Genomic DNA, 16207 nt, shown 5'->3' with positions numbered 1-16207 from the left:
ATTTATTAAAGCACAATATCAAGCCACAGCTTGTGTCGCACACGAGTTACACTTACATAATAATTGTATATAATTCGTTATTGTAAAAAATTCGTGTTGTATATAAATAGTAGATTTTCGTGTGTGTGTGTTTGTTGTATGTGTACATAAAAAATAGCACTAAAAACGTTACAAGTTATTCGTATTTTGATTATGAATGCTTTATACTACTAATTAACTGTGTGTTCACATAGGGGAAGGGGAGGAGGAAATGTTGGAAGCACGCTGACAAAGGACAAAGACATCATCATCATCTCTAGAGAGACGACACAGCAGCATTTAAAAAGCACGCCAATTAGGCACAAAGACTCGGAACTTAATACAATCACTTAAATCTCTAGGTAAATATGTATATATATATATATGTATATGTATATGGATATGGATGTATATGAGGGGTTCATGGGTGTATTTGTAGACGTTTCAATATGAATACGAATACGTCAAAGCCACGTAGAATTTGCACTGTGTTGACAGCATTTATATAGGCACTACAAAAAAATAGATCCGAATGACGCTTATTATTGCACATTAATCATGTGAGTCATGTGGAAGATTCGGAAGCAGCTCGTTTGCTCATTACTTGTTGCCGCTGCCACTCTCGCTGCTCTCCTTGTTGCGCTCCTCGCGTATGCGCTTAAACGCCTCCGTCTTGACAAAGTCCACCGAGTTGTAGACAACGCTGCTCTTAACTGGGGCGCGCACAGCCGCCGCATCCGTTGCCCCCAGACGCACACCAGCACCGCCCACCGCTGTGCCGCCCTGCGTATAGAGATTGCCCACACTCATGCTCTGGCGATTGAGCAGCGGCGGCTTGTTAGTCACATCCAGATCAAAGTACTGCAACTTGTGCTCCGACTGTTGCTGTTGACTTGTTGCCTGCTGCTGATGTTGTTGCTTCAGTGCCGCGGCCGCTGCTGCAGCCGCAGCTGCTGCTGCCGACGTGGATGTCATGGCTGCAGCGGCGGAGGCGGTGCGTTGATGTTGCACTGATTGACTGCCCGGGCTGTTGGGATGCTGACGATGCTGTTGACGCGGCAGCGTGCGTGTCTCATGGAAATAGCCCGAAGCGGCTGGTGAATGCACATCCGTCTCATGGGGCAGCACCATCGACAGCGGAGCACCCGAGGATCGACGCATGGCCGCTGACATGGTTGCCGAAGAACCCATCTAAAAGGAAAGTACAGAGATTAACAGAAGCCACATAAAATATGTGTTTACAATTTATAATCATTTATAGAAATATCAGGCTAACCCAATCGATTAAAATAAATTTCATAATGGTTTTAGCTTAGCTTTCAATGTTATAAGCAAGAAATAATTGCTTTAAAACAATCATCGAAATTTCAGCTAAGCGATTGGTTTAGCCAGCAAATTTTGTTAATCGTAAGTCGAAGACTAAAAATTCTTCTGAAGAGTCAAAGAACTTCTTGCAATTAAGTTGTTGCTAATTATTCACGAATTTCATAATTATTTGAATGCAATTATGTATGCGGTCACTTCATTAGCAATTAATAAATTTAGACTTAGTTGCAAACGTTCTCCATTATCTCTGTTGCTTATTTAATTTCTTTCTCATATGCTTACCTTATGTATTGGTTTGCACTTGCGATCCACGCTGGGCGGCGCTACGCCAGACTGCAGCTTTGTGGCACCCAATTTGCTGGTCAGCTGCTCCATGGAGCACACTGGCGGCTTGGCGGGAAACTCCTCCGGCGGCTTATCCTCCACACTCGCCTTGTGCGTCAACTCGGCCGGCTTCGGCTTTAGTTTGCGATTAACAGGTGGACAATCGGTTTGCTCGATGAAATCATAACGAAACACATTGCCCTCCATGCGCGTGGGCGCTGCATTTGTATAACAATGTGGGCGTGGCAATGTGCGTGCACTTGTCGGTGAATTGGTAGCGGTGACAGTGTGCGATGTTGCCGGGCTGGGATTAACTAGCGCTGCAGCGCTGGCATCAGCCATGAGATTCGGTGTGGAGGCAGCAATGGGATTGGAATTGTGCGGACTGGTCACAGGACGCTCGCCCAGCAGCTGGCCCAAGTTGCAGTAGGGCAGCTGATGGGAACGTGGAATGTCATAGCTCTCTTCGATCAACGAGGAATTCGCATGGCGTGTGGCAACAATCGCAGGCGATGTGTTCTCCGTGTCCGACAGCTGCGGCAAATCTCGCGTTAGTCTGCAAAGTAAAAAACATAATATGAAATGGAAAACTTCACAAGTCGTAGTTCAATGTATATACTTTTCATTCTCCTTAAAGTCCAGTATGAGATTGTTTTTGTTCTTCAGCACCTTGGCCAGCTTCTCAAGCGTATGATGCTCGCCAGCGCCATCGGCAGCAGCTGTGGTATGGCTGCTAATTAGTTTACCATGCTTATCAATTGCTGTGGTCGCCAAGGCAACGCCATCCTCAGGCATTTTGGAAAAGCGCTGCGAATACGTCAGCACAAAAGATTCGTTCTCAATGGAGCTGTCCGAAGGACGCGTGCTGCGATCTGTGAAAGCCAAAGCTTTAGTAAAAGCTAGTTAACATTTAAAAGTTTTGCTCTACTTACCAACATTCTCGCGCAGTGGCAAAGGATGTGCCCACTCGTCATCATCGGTGAAAACGCTTTCCGAGTCCGAATCTGAGCGTTGACTACGCTGCTTGTTGCTGTTGGCATTGGCCAATTGTTGCTGCAAAACAACATCAAAACGAATCAGTTAGTTGCCAAGAGCAAAGACTTCGAAGCACTTACCAAACTGCAATTGGTTATTTTGGGTGAGTAGGATTGATCGTTGGTCAGATTGAGACCAATGTTGTTGTGACTGCGCGGCGTATCATAGAATTTGGGATCCAAATTGTTCAGTGCACCCGCCAGCGCATGGCCATCCGGCAGCAGCTTGGGACTGCCCGTGAAGCACTCGCTAATTGGTATATAGGGCCCCGAGGCCGTGCTCAATGCTGGCGACGCTTGCACACTGCTGTGCTGCTGTGCCATGGCTTCAGCCAACGTTTGCTGAGTGAGCACTAAATGCTCGGGCAGCTTCCTAACCACACCATTGGCATTAACAGCCAGGCGAGCAGCCTGTTGCTGCTGTTGTTCGGCAATTGCTGCCTGGGCTTGAGCCTGTATCAACGCACTCTGATTCAAATAGAGCGCCGTGGCAGGCGAAGGCGGCGGCTGTTGTTGGGCAGCCGAGAGCAACTGTTGCTGATCGAAGTGCGCGTCGCAGAGCAAGGTCTCGCGATTGTTGTAGTCCGTATTGACGTAGACCGAGTCGGAGTTGTTGTTGTGCAGCTGCTGCAGACTGCTCTGCGGCTGCTGATCGATAACCGCCGCCGATGGACGCTGACGCAGCAGCGAACTGGCCGACGAATGCAGCGAGGTTGTTGTTGTGTTTTGCGTGGAGTTGCTCAGAGCGCCGCTGGAGCTTGTGTGTTGCTGTGCGCTGCGAATCTCATCGGCTGCAAATGCAAAAAGTTGTCAGTAATTTGTCAAGTGAAAGTGGTTGTACACTAAAACTTACCTGTTGGCGCTGTAGTTGCGGCTGCTGTGGGCGTTGCTGTGGCTGTGGCACCCAGTGGCAGCTCATTGGACTGCTTGGTGTCATGCAGATGGCACACCTGACAGATGCAGTTCACCCAATCGCGCATGCTTGCCTCCGTCTCAGCGGCCAGATAATATGTGCGCTTTGGCGTCTTGATGTCAAACATGTACTGAAACTTTTGCTTGCGATTCTCGAGTCGCAGTCCACAGTCGACTTGCTCGCATTGATCCAGATCGATGACACCCTTCAGCTTACGGCAGTATTGATCCGTATAGTATTCAAGGCAAAACTGCTCCGGTATCTCGCCCTGCTTCAACGTGAACCAGCGTCGACGCCAGCGCTGCAATTTGTGTGATGGTTGCAAAAAAAAATAGATAAAAACAAGTTATTATAAACACGATAAGCTCGAATATGGATGTGTATGTTGGATTCGAGTCGCAGTCACAGACTGACGGACTATCATCAGCAGCAGTAGTGAGTAAGCGACGCTTAACTCGCTGCCAACGTCGCTGTCGCTGCTGACGTCGACGTCGCTTTTCCGCGAATCGCTTTTACATTGACATTTTTCTTGTGTAATCAACAACGGCTCACACCCACCGCATTGCCAAACAACCAAGCAACCAACCTAACCCACTCGTCGGACACGAGTCGAGAGTCTATTGACTTTTTATCCGACGTTCTCTTATCCAGGTCACATTGCGGTCTCTCTTGACAGCAGCAGCAGCTAAACAATTAGTTAGTGCTGATAGACTTCAATGGTGTTTCTTTACTTTTTTGACAGTTAATATCGCTGCAAATGCGTCGCAGAAAAACGTCGGAAGTTCGCTGGGTCACGATCTACTGATTTGCCAGATAAAAATAACAGCTACGTTTTCTTGAAAGAAAATATCAGCAGCAAGTCGTATGTACAAACAAAAGAAGAACGCAGCAAAAACTAAACGTGAAACAAGTCTCAAAGGTCAGACGGTCGACTAGAGAGTTTGGTAAACATTCAACAAATTATTAATATGCATACCCTGTATTCAAGTGCATAATAGGGTGTTATAGCTGATAAGTGCACACTACGGCTACCTCAAATATTTCAATCTGAAAAAGCTAAAGCTACAAAATTTACTTCAGAACTAAATAGAATAACTAATCTAACTTTAAATATACGAAAAATGCATATTGTAAAAAGTTTTCCTTCCAATATTTAAATAGCAAATCAAATTAAAATATTTTAAACACAAATCCGGAAGACTTCAGGTTTTTTTATTAAACAATTTAATTAAACTACAAATCGGTATTCGAAGACTGAGTTGAAATAAATGGAAAACTAAATAAAAGATATACGCATAATAAAAATAACAAATAAATAAAAATTAACAACTCAAAATAAAAATTTATAAATGATACAACAAAATAAAACAAATGAAACGCAAAATAATAGTCTAATTGGATGAATTTTCAAATAGTATTTAAATAAACTTATTTTAGTATAAAAAATTAACAAATGAAAAGTAAAATAATAATCCATTCCAATGAATTTTCTAAATGTATTTCCATAAGCTTATTTTAGTAACACTTTGAGAATAAGCTTTTCTTTTAGAAAGATAATGAATTCAAAATAATGAAATAATAATAATTAACTATTTCCAATATATCTTCGAATTGTATTTAACTTTATTAAGTAATTTGTTTTATAATTTTATTTATATCGTAACATTCACTTATGAATATCACTTATGCCGTTGGGGTACTTTGTAGTTTAGCTACCCAATAGTATTATAATTTTTACTCGCTTTTAAATGTAAATAAATTTCCAGATTAACGATCAAATTTGCCTTGAAATAAACAAAGTTGCACTTTAGCCAATTGGCGATAAGTTAAAGACGTAAGTATGGAAATCTATACTGCGTGGAAATAAAGAAAACTAAACAAAATACTTGGAATAGTGTTTTGATGAAAAGCTGGAAATATGCCAACACAAATGTTGCTCTTTGCACTACAGCCATGAAGCATTCACCTCCTCGCCAATCAACAGGTCGATCTCTTGAAGGCGCGATCGGAAAATGACTCAAGAATTATGCGTAATTTAAAATGCATGCATGTGAAGCATGGGAATCATTTCTGAATCATAAGAAACAACTGACAAATACATTCTTCAGACAGATGACTATATACGAGAATTTTATTATCTATTATTATTATGATTATTCAGATTAATCAAAGGGTATGCGATAGCTCTTCAATGCTGGCTTGATTGCTGTTTTATTTTATTTTTGTGCCAGACAAATTTGCATTGTTGTCTGCACAGTTTCACGCTTAATTCAATTATAAACAATAAACATAATGCCACACACGCACTCACATACACACACGCACACGCACACAGTGGCACCATATGGAGAAATTGGCACCCTGAGGCGAAGCAACAACAATAACAACAGCAACAACAATTATAGTACAACAAGAATGCTCAGCTAATTTTCTTTAAGCGTGTGGAATACCTAATGTTTAGCTGCGTATGTTTGGTTGAATATTTGTTTACATATTTATTATACAGCCCCTATAAAAGGCTTGCCTGAACTGGGTAAGGAAACATAAAAGAAAAATGTTTAAAAAGAGTTATAATTTTTGGGTAGCCGCCAGTTTAATACTCTTGCTGATCAGTTTGTATATAAATATTTACTTATTATTACAGACAAAATTTAATTTTATTGCAAAAATAATAACTTAATTTTTGACTAGAAAACTTTTAATTCGTTCAGGCTCTTAAAGACAAATAAAAATAATACATTAAAAAAAAAATAACTTTTCGTATTTCAATGTTCAGTTTAATAATCTTTATATTTTTAAAATGCACTCAAGTGATCTTTTATATTTTTTAAATTATGTCTTTTTATGTATGTGTATTAACAAGATTATTAAGTATAAGCTTTTAGTATACACATAAACGGGAAAAAGGAATTGTTGAGACAGCTACAAATAAATAATGAATTTGTCAAAACCAATTTCAATATTTTGCAGTATCAAAAATATTAAATTAAAAATAATATTCCTAACTATATTATACTTATAATGCAAAATGAGTGCTAATAATTATTCTAAAGTTTTTCTGTAATGCCTTTAGACAACAAAATTTGTTATTTGTTTTTTTTAATTTTTATTTTAGATGACTAAAATATTAAATTTAAAATTGGGAATCAAGATTTGGTTGGTACAAAAGGAATAATTTTCATTTTGAGCTAACACTATTTATAGAATATGATTTTTGTTTATATAAATAAAAATAAATAAACATTCTGTTTGTTCCCTGATATAAGATGATACGATATATCCGTAGCAGATAAAGTCTTGTTTATATTACAGTTCCAGACAGAAAAACGAACCTTTTTAGTAAAGAGTGTTTCAACTTTATCAACATAGCCACGCCTTACTTAAAAGCGTTACAGATGCATTGACAAAATGATAATGCTCCCAGACAGAGTATAACAATAACAACAACAAAAGCAGCAGCAACAACAACAACAGAGCTGAGCGACAAGTGCGTCATTCTGCATGATGTGTGGCTTATCGTATAGACTCGGCATGAATGTATTTATGATGTACATAAAAAAAAAAAAAACAAAAAGAAATGAAAAACAAGGCATATGCTGCCTGCTTGTACGTGCCTCTTCTTCTTCTGCTTCATGCTGATCGCCTTGGGGCAGCACTTTCTACTTGGAAGTAAATTTGATTAAACGACGACGCTGCCAGCAGCGAAGTTGTTGTAATTTAATACGCAACAAAGCAAGCTGCCAAGCTAGCGGCGCTTAACGGTTAGCACAGGGTAAACATTTAATTAAGCGTAAACTTTTTTCAATTTTTCTTCTCTTCAGCTAGCGTCACAAAATGTTCCCACGCCAAAAAGCCAAACATAAACACGGCAGCAACGCAACAACAGTAAAATACGCCATAAACAGAGAAGCACACGCATACACTCACACACACACATGCGCGCAGCTCTAGCGTAAATAGCTCATTCACAATTTGCAACTTGCGGTTTTTCGCTTGTTTGCATTTCAATCACTTCTCAAGCATTTCCCACTAAAGCCAAAGCTATGCAGCAACAACAAGAACAACAACAAACTCATATCATCAGCCATGCAACCCATGCACAGCCAGTCAGCCGCTTATTAATGAATTAAAAATGATTATCGGACACAAAACAACAACAACAAACAAACAAATGATCGCATACAAACACACACACATACTGCCACACACACGCATACCATTACACACGCACACACTGAGATGATATACACTGAACGTAATTGTATATAAAAAAAAACAGAAAAAAGAATGCCACTGCCTGTTGTGCGTTGCTTTGTATGACTCAGTGTAGAACAAGCGGAAAGAAAAGAGTTAAACATTGTTGTTGTTCATGCATTTTTCTCTCCCAACGTTTGCTGCGCTTGCAGATTGCACATTTGACTGACCATTTGGTATTTGTATGTGTTTGTGTTTTTGGGTCTAACAAGAAAAAATTGCTTTGTTGCCTCCTCTCGAATGCAGCAACATGCAATGGATATGTGGATATGGAGCACTTACAGCACGCCAAATGCGCTTTGTGGGCGGTGATTTGATAAGCCATCCCTCGTGGAATGTGCTATCCATTATTTATTTGTTCGACACGTTTGTTGTATTAGCGTTATATTTATTATGATTTTTCAGCTCGTTTTTTCACTCACTGTCCGCGCACACATCAACCGCGACCAGCGTGACCGCAATATGAAATTTAAAATATACCTCTGCCACTGTCACTTGCTTACAAACTTGTTGCAGAGTTGGTCACACAGCGATAGCCAGCATTGAAGATCTAAATTATCGATATTCGATGATTGCTGAATATGATTTAAGAATGTAAAAAATCATTTTAAAATGAGTCTGTTCGTAAATATTTGATTTGTTTGCTAGTAAATTAGTAAATCATAGCACATCCAGCAAATATGTCAAACATTTTTTAAATAACTTATTCAAAACCATAGCTCCCATAAATGTACTAAACTAAAAAATCAGTGTAGCCACATTATTGACATTTAACTCAAATTTTGGAAATTTAGCCTGCGGTCACACCCAACAAACGTGTTGAGCACAACTGATATTTTGAATTTCAATATAAATGTATGAACTCATAAAAAAATATTTTATTATTACCAGATTATCTATTTATATATACTCAAATATTTGAATTACTTTGCCTAAGCAATGATGCCCATCAATGTTTATGTTTTGTGCAACTCTATGAGCAAACAAATCGAGAATGCTAATTGACTATTCTATAACCTTATTGTTTTCAATAAAAACTTTTGAAGCATATTTGTTTAGAAATAAATTTTATTCCGTCGTATGCTGATTAAAACATACATCTTTTTTTCCATACACATTAAGCCAAGCAGCGCAATAACAAACAATATCATCACCACGCTGATCTCAGACGGAACCTGCTCTTCCTTAACTGTTAAGACGGCGCATTGTTTATTTGTCCTTGCTGTCTCCCTTGCCACCACGAATACGACCAGTACGACGAGCAGCAATAAGACCGACCTTGCGACCAGCGGATGTGCCACGCTTGACTGTCGACGCCTTACCAATATGTTGATGGTTACCACCACCGTGGGGATGCTCCACAGGGTTCATGGCAACACCACGCACCTTAGGCCAGCTGTTACGCTTCACCTTGTACTTGTGGTAGGCACGACCGGCCTTCAGTATGGGCTTGTCGATACGACCGCCGCCAGCAACGATGCCGACCATAGCGCGGTTAGCTGAAGGCACAACCTTCTTGGCGCCTGAGGGCAGCTTGACACGGGTCTTCTTGGTGTCGGGGTTGTGGGCAATGACGGTGGCATAGTTGCCAGATGTGCGCGCCAAACGGCCACGATCACCAGTCTTCTCCTCCAGGTTGCAGATGATGGTACCCTCGGGCATCTGGCTCAGAGGCATCACATTGCCAATCTGGAGAGTGGCCTTGCGACCGCAGTACACGAATTGGCCAGTGTGCATGCCCTCGGGGGCAATGAACAGTTCCTTGCGGATCTTGTAGCGATAGGGATCGCGGAAGTGGACGACGGCCAGGGGAGCGCCACGACCAGGATCGTGCACGATGTCCTATAAATTTAAATCATCAATCAATACGCATTTACTTTGACTTCTAATCTCTTCCAATCAGAAACTTACCTTGACGACGCCGCGAATGTAGCCAGAGCGCTCGGCGAAGTCCAGAGAACGCAGCTTGGCGGCTCCCTTGCGCTTCTTGACGTGCGCCTTGAAGACGGAACCGGCGCCCTTACGTTGTGCACGAATTACACGACCCATTTCTGGAGAACATAGAATAGACAGACCATCATTTAATTTATGCTAGTTATTACACATCACAAGTCACAAACATATTGTGCGTCATTTTTAATCGCATTTTAATTGCACTCTGCCACAAATATTATATGCTCGCGCAAGTGAAATATTTATCTTGCACATATTGTTGATTATTTTTATTGGATGTTTTAGTTTGTATTCGAAATTTTGCGATTATCAATTCAGCAGTCGACACCTACCGATGCTCGGGTAAAAAAGAAAAGAGAGAAGAGGAAGAGAGACGCAAATTGTCAAAGTTGTGACAGCTAGCGCTGCCAACTTCACGTTGTTTTCCGTCAGCTGTTTTCAACACATTTTTAATGTTGTTCAACACATGCCACATATCGATGCCACACAGATTATAACCGCCACATATCGATTATAACCGCCCCACCTCATACCGCAAGTTATCGAAAAAACAGGATTTGAATTGCAGTTGATTTTTTTGGTTTTTAATTTTGAGATTATATATATAATAATTTTTTTTACGATTTAGATTTACATTCATTTCTTCATCATCAATTTTACTTGTTTTATTTTAGAAATAAAGTAAGCATTTTTTATTACTAATTCGGTTTTTAATTGCAGTTTAGTGCATTTTTGTTTTAAAGAACATTATTAAATATGGGGGACATTTTTTTGGGGGGCTAGGGGGTGTATACATTTATTTTCTTTTTATAACACAAAAACAAACAATATTTTAAATATTTAATTTTTTTAGATTTTAGATTGAGACGGGTAGTCGCGGGTATATTTTCTTTTCATTTTACTTAAGGGAGGGACGCACATATTGAGAAAACAACACAAAACAAGGAAGAATAATTCAATAATATTTAGCATTAACTGCCGCTCATCATAATAATTTGACATATGTATTGCAAGTGGTATTTGCAGTTGTTGTGTGCCGATTGATAATGAGAACATTAATGTATAATGTATATAGAATGTGTATATTGCAACGTAGCCATTTGAATTAATTAAGCAGCACACACGAATGTGATGAAAAACAAACTGAGGAAAGGAATATTCATTGAAATGCACAGCACACAAGCGGAGTTTTGTTATTTTTTTGTCATCATCATAATTAATTGAGTTTTTCATTTTAACATGCTAGCTTTGTTTTTTTTCGATTTTGTGTTTTTTGTTTTATAGAGAATTTCGTTTCATCATCATTTAGTTCTGTATAAAAGTTCAGTAAAAAATGCAGCTTAACTAGGTTCATCGAATTCTTCCCTCCAATCGTGTTTGTTTTTGTTTTTTTTTTTATCAAGGTAAGTAGTTGTCCTCAAAAATGACATTATTATTTTCTTTTTGTGTAATTTGTAATTTGATGCATTCAATCAATTGTCTCATAAGTAGGTTTCAAATTTCGTTTAGCTTGCTTCATCTTAAATTTGTTAAGCATTTTGTTTTGTTTGTGTTGCTTTCTGCTTTTTGTTTTGCTTTCTGTCTTATTTTACACATAAATCATCAATCATAATTGTTTCGGCTTATAACATTTTTTTCTTTATTTTTTCTGTATCGCTCAGCATTTCTATATTATTTATTTGCTTTTTATCACTTAGTTTTTACAATGGCGCTTTTTTGTTTAATTTTTCTCTTTTAACTTCATTTCTTTACTTTTCATTTTGTTTTCATAAAAATGAGCATACAGATACATTTAATTTATATATATTTATATAAATGTTAATGTTTTTGCTTTATTTGCTTTTGCACTAGCTCAAAACGCACAAATAAATACTAATAGATTGCTATCGAGAACAATGAAAAACTAATTGCATTTTTTTTTGCTCACAATTCGATCATTATTTTCGATATACGCACGTTTCTTTTTCGTCTTATCGTGTTTTCTTCATATTTGTTTTGCTTTTCTCATTTTGCTGCGTTTCCTTTTGTTTTGTTTTATTATTTTTTTGCTTGCTTTTAACTTAAGTTTAACTTGTAGGCAAATTATGATAAGTAGAAGAGAGACAACATGAACACAATTCTAAAATGACATTTGAAATGAAATTGCTGTGTTGTGTATAAGTGTGTGTTCGTGTATCTGTGTGTGTGTGTGTGTGTGCATACAAATAAACTGCGATTTAGTTATGTAACTTCATTGTACATATGAATATACATATATGCATGTGTGTGTGTGTCCAAACAACATTTGATTTGTTGTTGTTCTCTATTCTTCTCTAATGAAAAAAACCTCGACGAGTGAGCTTTGAAAATGTCTCGCGCTTTTTTCTTAAATTTCTTCGATGGCGCTAATCAATTAATTCATTTATTAACGCTTTTTGCTTAAAAATTGTGCACTCTCAATATTTGCGAGTATTTAACTTTATAGCACATTTACTAATTGAAAAACGGTCTTCTTCATTCTGGTGATTTTTCATAAGCACAACGTTTACGTTCGCGTGTGTGTTGAGTGTGGTGAGTTTACGTGTGTGTGTGTGGTGTGTATTATGTATAGGATGGTCTCACTTATAAATTATGCACTTTTTTCACTTAAACGAGCTAAATGTTGTGTGTCAGCGTGTGTTTGATATTTCTTTTTTTTTGCGTTTTTTTAGCTTGCTTTTTAAAAAATAAGAAGAAATTGTTGTTGTTATTTATATTGAATGTTGTTGGATCATCAGTTGCCAAGTTTTGCGGAAGGGTGCCAAGTGCCAGTTTCTTTTCCATTTCCGTTTATTTATTTTTGTTGTTGTTGGTAAGCTTGTTGAGGGGGGAAAATTTACCAATTGGCCATGCCTGGCTTATTGAGCGTCATAAAGTAGATTTGACACGATGAAGCACCTTTGGCACTGCTGAAGAATACTTTGTCGTTGCGCTCGCAAAGGAATTTCAAGCGTTGCGCCTTCTTGTGCATAAACACACCATCCAAATGGCCGCTCTCAACGGAACGTATCTAAAGTGGGGAGAAATGAGAGTGTGGTGAATTAGTTTCAATAAGAAAACCGCAACTGAGTATAGACTGTGTGAGACCCTTTAAAGTCATTACATATAAATTGACGTTGGGATTACATTTCATCATATTACTCACCTCTATTGCTTTGTTGCCCCAGCCCATAATTTGCCCAGTGCCTATGTAGGCCACAGAAGTGGGCATCTCACCCCACTGCGAAGGAATAAACGAAGAAAAAATTTCAGCAAACAAGATATTATTTCTTAGGGTTTATTAACTTGCCTGCAGCACAATATTCTTGGACACACGTCCGGCAGTGTTCACATAGACGCCCTCATTGTCATAGCACAGCAGCAGTTGCATACCATTTGAGTTTGGAAGCGCCACAATACAATGCGGAATGATAGCACCCTGAGTCTGTGTGTTGAATTTCACATTTACTGGGTATATCCAATCAGTATGGCAGGAGCCACTTACATGCTTAGGAAGATAGATATCGTATACTTCAGCCGAGTCTAAATCAACCGCATGGAAACCCTCAGCAGAACCATAAATCACTTTCAGTCTCGACTGATCCTCAATTGTGAGATCGACCAAAAGGGGGCGATGTTCCAGTTCACCAAAATTCTACAGAACATGAAAGAACAAATTTACGATATCCACTAAATTGAGTACACTTAATACTCACCTTAAATGCCATAAATTTGTGATATGGTTTGGGCGCCCAAGCATAAATTTCAATCGAGTCTTTTAATGCAATCACTAGGAACTTAATCCTCTCGTATTTGACAATCTTAAAATGTACAGCACCTTGTAGATCACCCACATTAATCCAGCCATTACGGCGTTCCACTTGCTACAGGAGAGAGAGGAAAGGTATTAAGTCAAAGTACGTTTTTTAAATGAAATTTTTGATATTCAAACTTACATCAGAGAGACCGTCGGTGCGCAAGATCTTGGACTTGAGCCAGGACAAGTAATAGACGCGCACGCGATTCTTTTTGCCCGATATGGTAACCAATATGTTTTGACCCTCCAGCACCTCCATTTGTTGGAAGCGGCGACGCGAGATGAGTTGATAGACCTGTCAAAGAAGTTAACCAGTTGAGTGTGAGGAATTTCCAAGGATTTAATCTCTCTTACCTTGCCCTGACCGGAACGATCGAGCAGCATGAGTCCATTCTCAGTGCCAATCAGTAAATTGACGCCCCAGAGTGCGGCACACAAGATCTCCGAGTTGAAACGCTTCTTATACTTACGTATCTCGGGCGTATCGTTGGTCACATCATGCGATGTGGGCGTCACATTCACATTGACGGTGGATTCACGACGTGTCGGACCCGAGCCGCCGGCACCGAAACCAAAGGTGAGAAAACTGCGTTGTTTCTGTTGCAGCGCATACGCATGCGGTGGCAAGTGTGCGGGGGAAGAGTTGGCGGACGAGATGGAGGAGGCAGCGGCACCACCACCAGGCGTCAAATGGAGAATGTTCGCGGAGGAGGAAGAAGCAGATTTATGCAATAAATTAGTAATACTGCTGGAAGAGCGCGTTTTGCTTATCGAATTCTTTGGCGAATTTTGTCGTGAATTCGATGTGGACGATGAGGCAAGCGATATGGTTGACTGTGGTGAATTATTGCTGCTAATAATTACACCACCAACAACGCTGCCGCCGCCATGACCGTGGCCGCCGACGCCGACAGCGACGCTGCCGCCTCCGGCGACGTTGATGCTGCTGTTGCTGCTAGCGATAAACGATTTCGATGGCGTGGAATGCACGGATGAACTAATGGCCGCTTGATACTTTTATATCGATAACATTGATTGATTCGATTGATTTGTTTATAGGTTTTGTTTTTTGATATTTTTGTTTTTGGTTTTTGTTTTGTATTGTTGTTGTAATTAAAGAGAAAAAAGAAAATAGAAAAAGTGCAAGAAAAAAATTTGAATTAGTCTTCGAGTTTGGCAACAAAATAAATTCATTAATAAATTAAACATGCTTAGGGAAGGTTGGTAGTGTGTGTGTGTGTGTTTATCTTTGTGTGTGTGTGTGTGTGTAGGTGATTAAATATTGAGTGCTGCTTAAGCTAGCGACAAGTCAAATAAAGAAAACAATAGCCAAGAATACATATTTGCATTAAAAGAACATAGAACTAAGTAGTGTTGGAAAATGTTAACAATTATAGAAAAGAACTATAAATAAAACAAAATAAAAAATGTGATTAGTCTTTCCCCACAGGCCAATGGTAAATAAAACATAAAATTTGTTTGGTTTTGTGTATATTTGTATTTAAATGTGTACGTGTGTGTGTGTGTGTGTGTAGAAAAACAATAAGAATGAGATTAGGATTTATAGAAAAGCTTTACTTATGAAAACGGAAACGGAAATGCTCTCAAATTGTTATGGAGAAATCAGTGCTGTTAATAACAGCAGCAGTAATGAAAAGACTGACACTCTGTTAGGCTTACAGAGCGTTAACAGCAGTGCAGCATACGAAATGTTAGTGACAGTGACATGAAGCTGGTTGCTATGCAACGCAACAAGAATGGTGAATGTTGAGCACAGTGGAATGCAATGCATTAATTCGCGAGCAAAATTATATCACATATTTTTTTGCATTATATACAAAAACGATAAACGTAAAAAATCAGGCATTCCCATTGCAAAAAATTTATAAAATTTGCTGAGTAATTTAAGAAGCCCTGCACACTTAGGAGTATGTACAATACACATGAAAAAATTGTTTGGAAAATAAAACTATACACAAAAGTATTCATACTGGATATGTTTGGTAGTTTTGGGGATATTTAGAATTTTTATTTTAGAGAGAGTATTTTTGTGTTGGTGTTTTTGGAAACTATTTCTGTTTGTTGTTGTTTTTCATACTTACTATTGTAAAATTTGGTTTGTTTGTAATTGATTTGTATTTTGTAATTTGTTAGAATATATCGTAGTGGCCATCAGCTCAAACGTTGCGGAAAGACAAAGCACAATTAAGAAGAAGAAATTGTTTGTAACGTTTTTAATTTGGTTTTGGTTAAATTCAAATCGATTTCGTTTCATTTCGATTCAATTTAAAATTGAATTATGAATTCATGCACTTTTAAAGCAGCGAATCGCATGCATCTTATATTTTATTTAAAATTCCATTTTTATCTAATTGTTGACCAATTCAATACGATGTTTTTTGATTTGTATGGATATTTGATATTTCGTTACGCGCTCTTCATAATGAACTTTGTTCCACGTCAAAGAAAAATGTTTATGCTAAGATATTTCTTTTGGATTAGTTACATTCAAGGGTTAGATAATTTCGAAAAATATCAGTATAATTTTGTTGTAAAGCACAGAACTAATAA

General features: G+C 38.6%; 4 protein-coding genes across 11 annotated transcripts in view; all 4 read right to left on the bottom strand.

The window, feature by feature from the left end:
• The window catches only part of LOC132792361 (uncharacterized), a 104842-nt gene that overhangs the window by 63231 nt on the left and 25404 nt on the right, over positions 1–16207 (bottom strand). The window lies entirely within an intron of this gene.
• On the bottom strand, positions 494–8359 carry LOC132792362 (protein daughter of sevenless). Its single transcript, XM_060801704.1, has 7 exons — positions 8152–8359; positions 3556–3916; positions 2784–3493; positions 2601–2721; positions 2288–2540; positions 1627–2224; positions 494–1209 (listed from the first exon to the last, which is right to left on the bottom strand). The coding sequence occupies exons 1-7, from the start codon at positions 8215–8217 to the stop codon at positions 619–621; spliced, it is 2700 nt and encodes an 899-aa protein (XP_060657687.1). The 5' UTR covers positions 8218–8359; the 3' UTR covers positions 494–618.
• LOC132792363 (large ribosomal subunit protein uL2) lies at positions 8920–10234 on the bottom strand. Its single transcript, XM_060801705.1, has 3 exons — positions 10155–10234; positions 9781–9920; positions 8920–9711 (listed from the first exon to the last, which is right to left on the bottom strand). Exons 2-3 carry the CDS (start codon positions 9916–9918, stop codon positions 9079–9081), a joined length of 771 nt encoding a protein of 256 aa, XP_060657688.1. The 5' UTR covers positions 9919–9920; positions 10155–10234; the 3' UTR covers positions 8920–9078.
• Positions 10589–16207, bottom strand: part of LOC132792358 (serine/threonine-protein kinase mig-15) — a 39423-nt gene continuing 33804 nt past the window's right edge. For 7 of the 8 annotated variants that reach the window (XM_060801697.1, XM_060801692.1, XM_060801693.1 and 4 more), the window contains 7 exons: positions 13991–14650; positions 13776–13931; positions 13536–13703; positions 13325–13474; positions 13130–13264; positions 12986–13060; positions 10589–12850 (listed from right to left, as the gene is read on the bottom strand). In XM_060801697.1, coding sequence (XP_060657680.1) covers positions 12677–12850; positions 12986–13060; positions 13130–13264; positions 13325–13474; positions 13536–13703; positions 13776–13931; positions 13991–14650 — 1518 coding nt within the window. In that variant the 3' untranslated portion in view covers positions 10589–12676. The remainder of the gene's footprint in view (positions 12851–12985; positions 13061–13129; positions 13265–13324; positions 13475–13535; positions 13704–13775; positions 13932–13990; positions 14651–16207) is intronic. The other variant, XM_060801698.1, reaches the window with a different exon arrangement.

This window comes from Drosophila nasuta, chromosome 3, assembly GCF_023558535.2.
Source record: "Drosophila nasuta strain 15112-1781.00 chromosome 3, ASM2355853v1, whole genome shotgun sequence".
Classification (NCBI taxonomy): Eukaryota; Metazoa; Arthropoda; class Insecta; order Diptera; family Drosophilidae; genus Drosophila; species Drosophila nasuta.
Note: the sequence above shows the minus strand (reverse complement) of the source record. Positions and strands in the feature narration are given on the sequence as shown.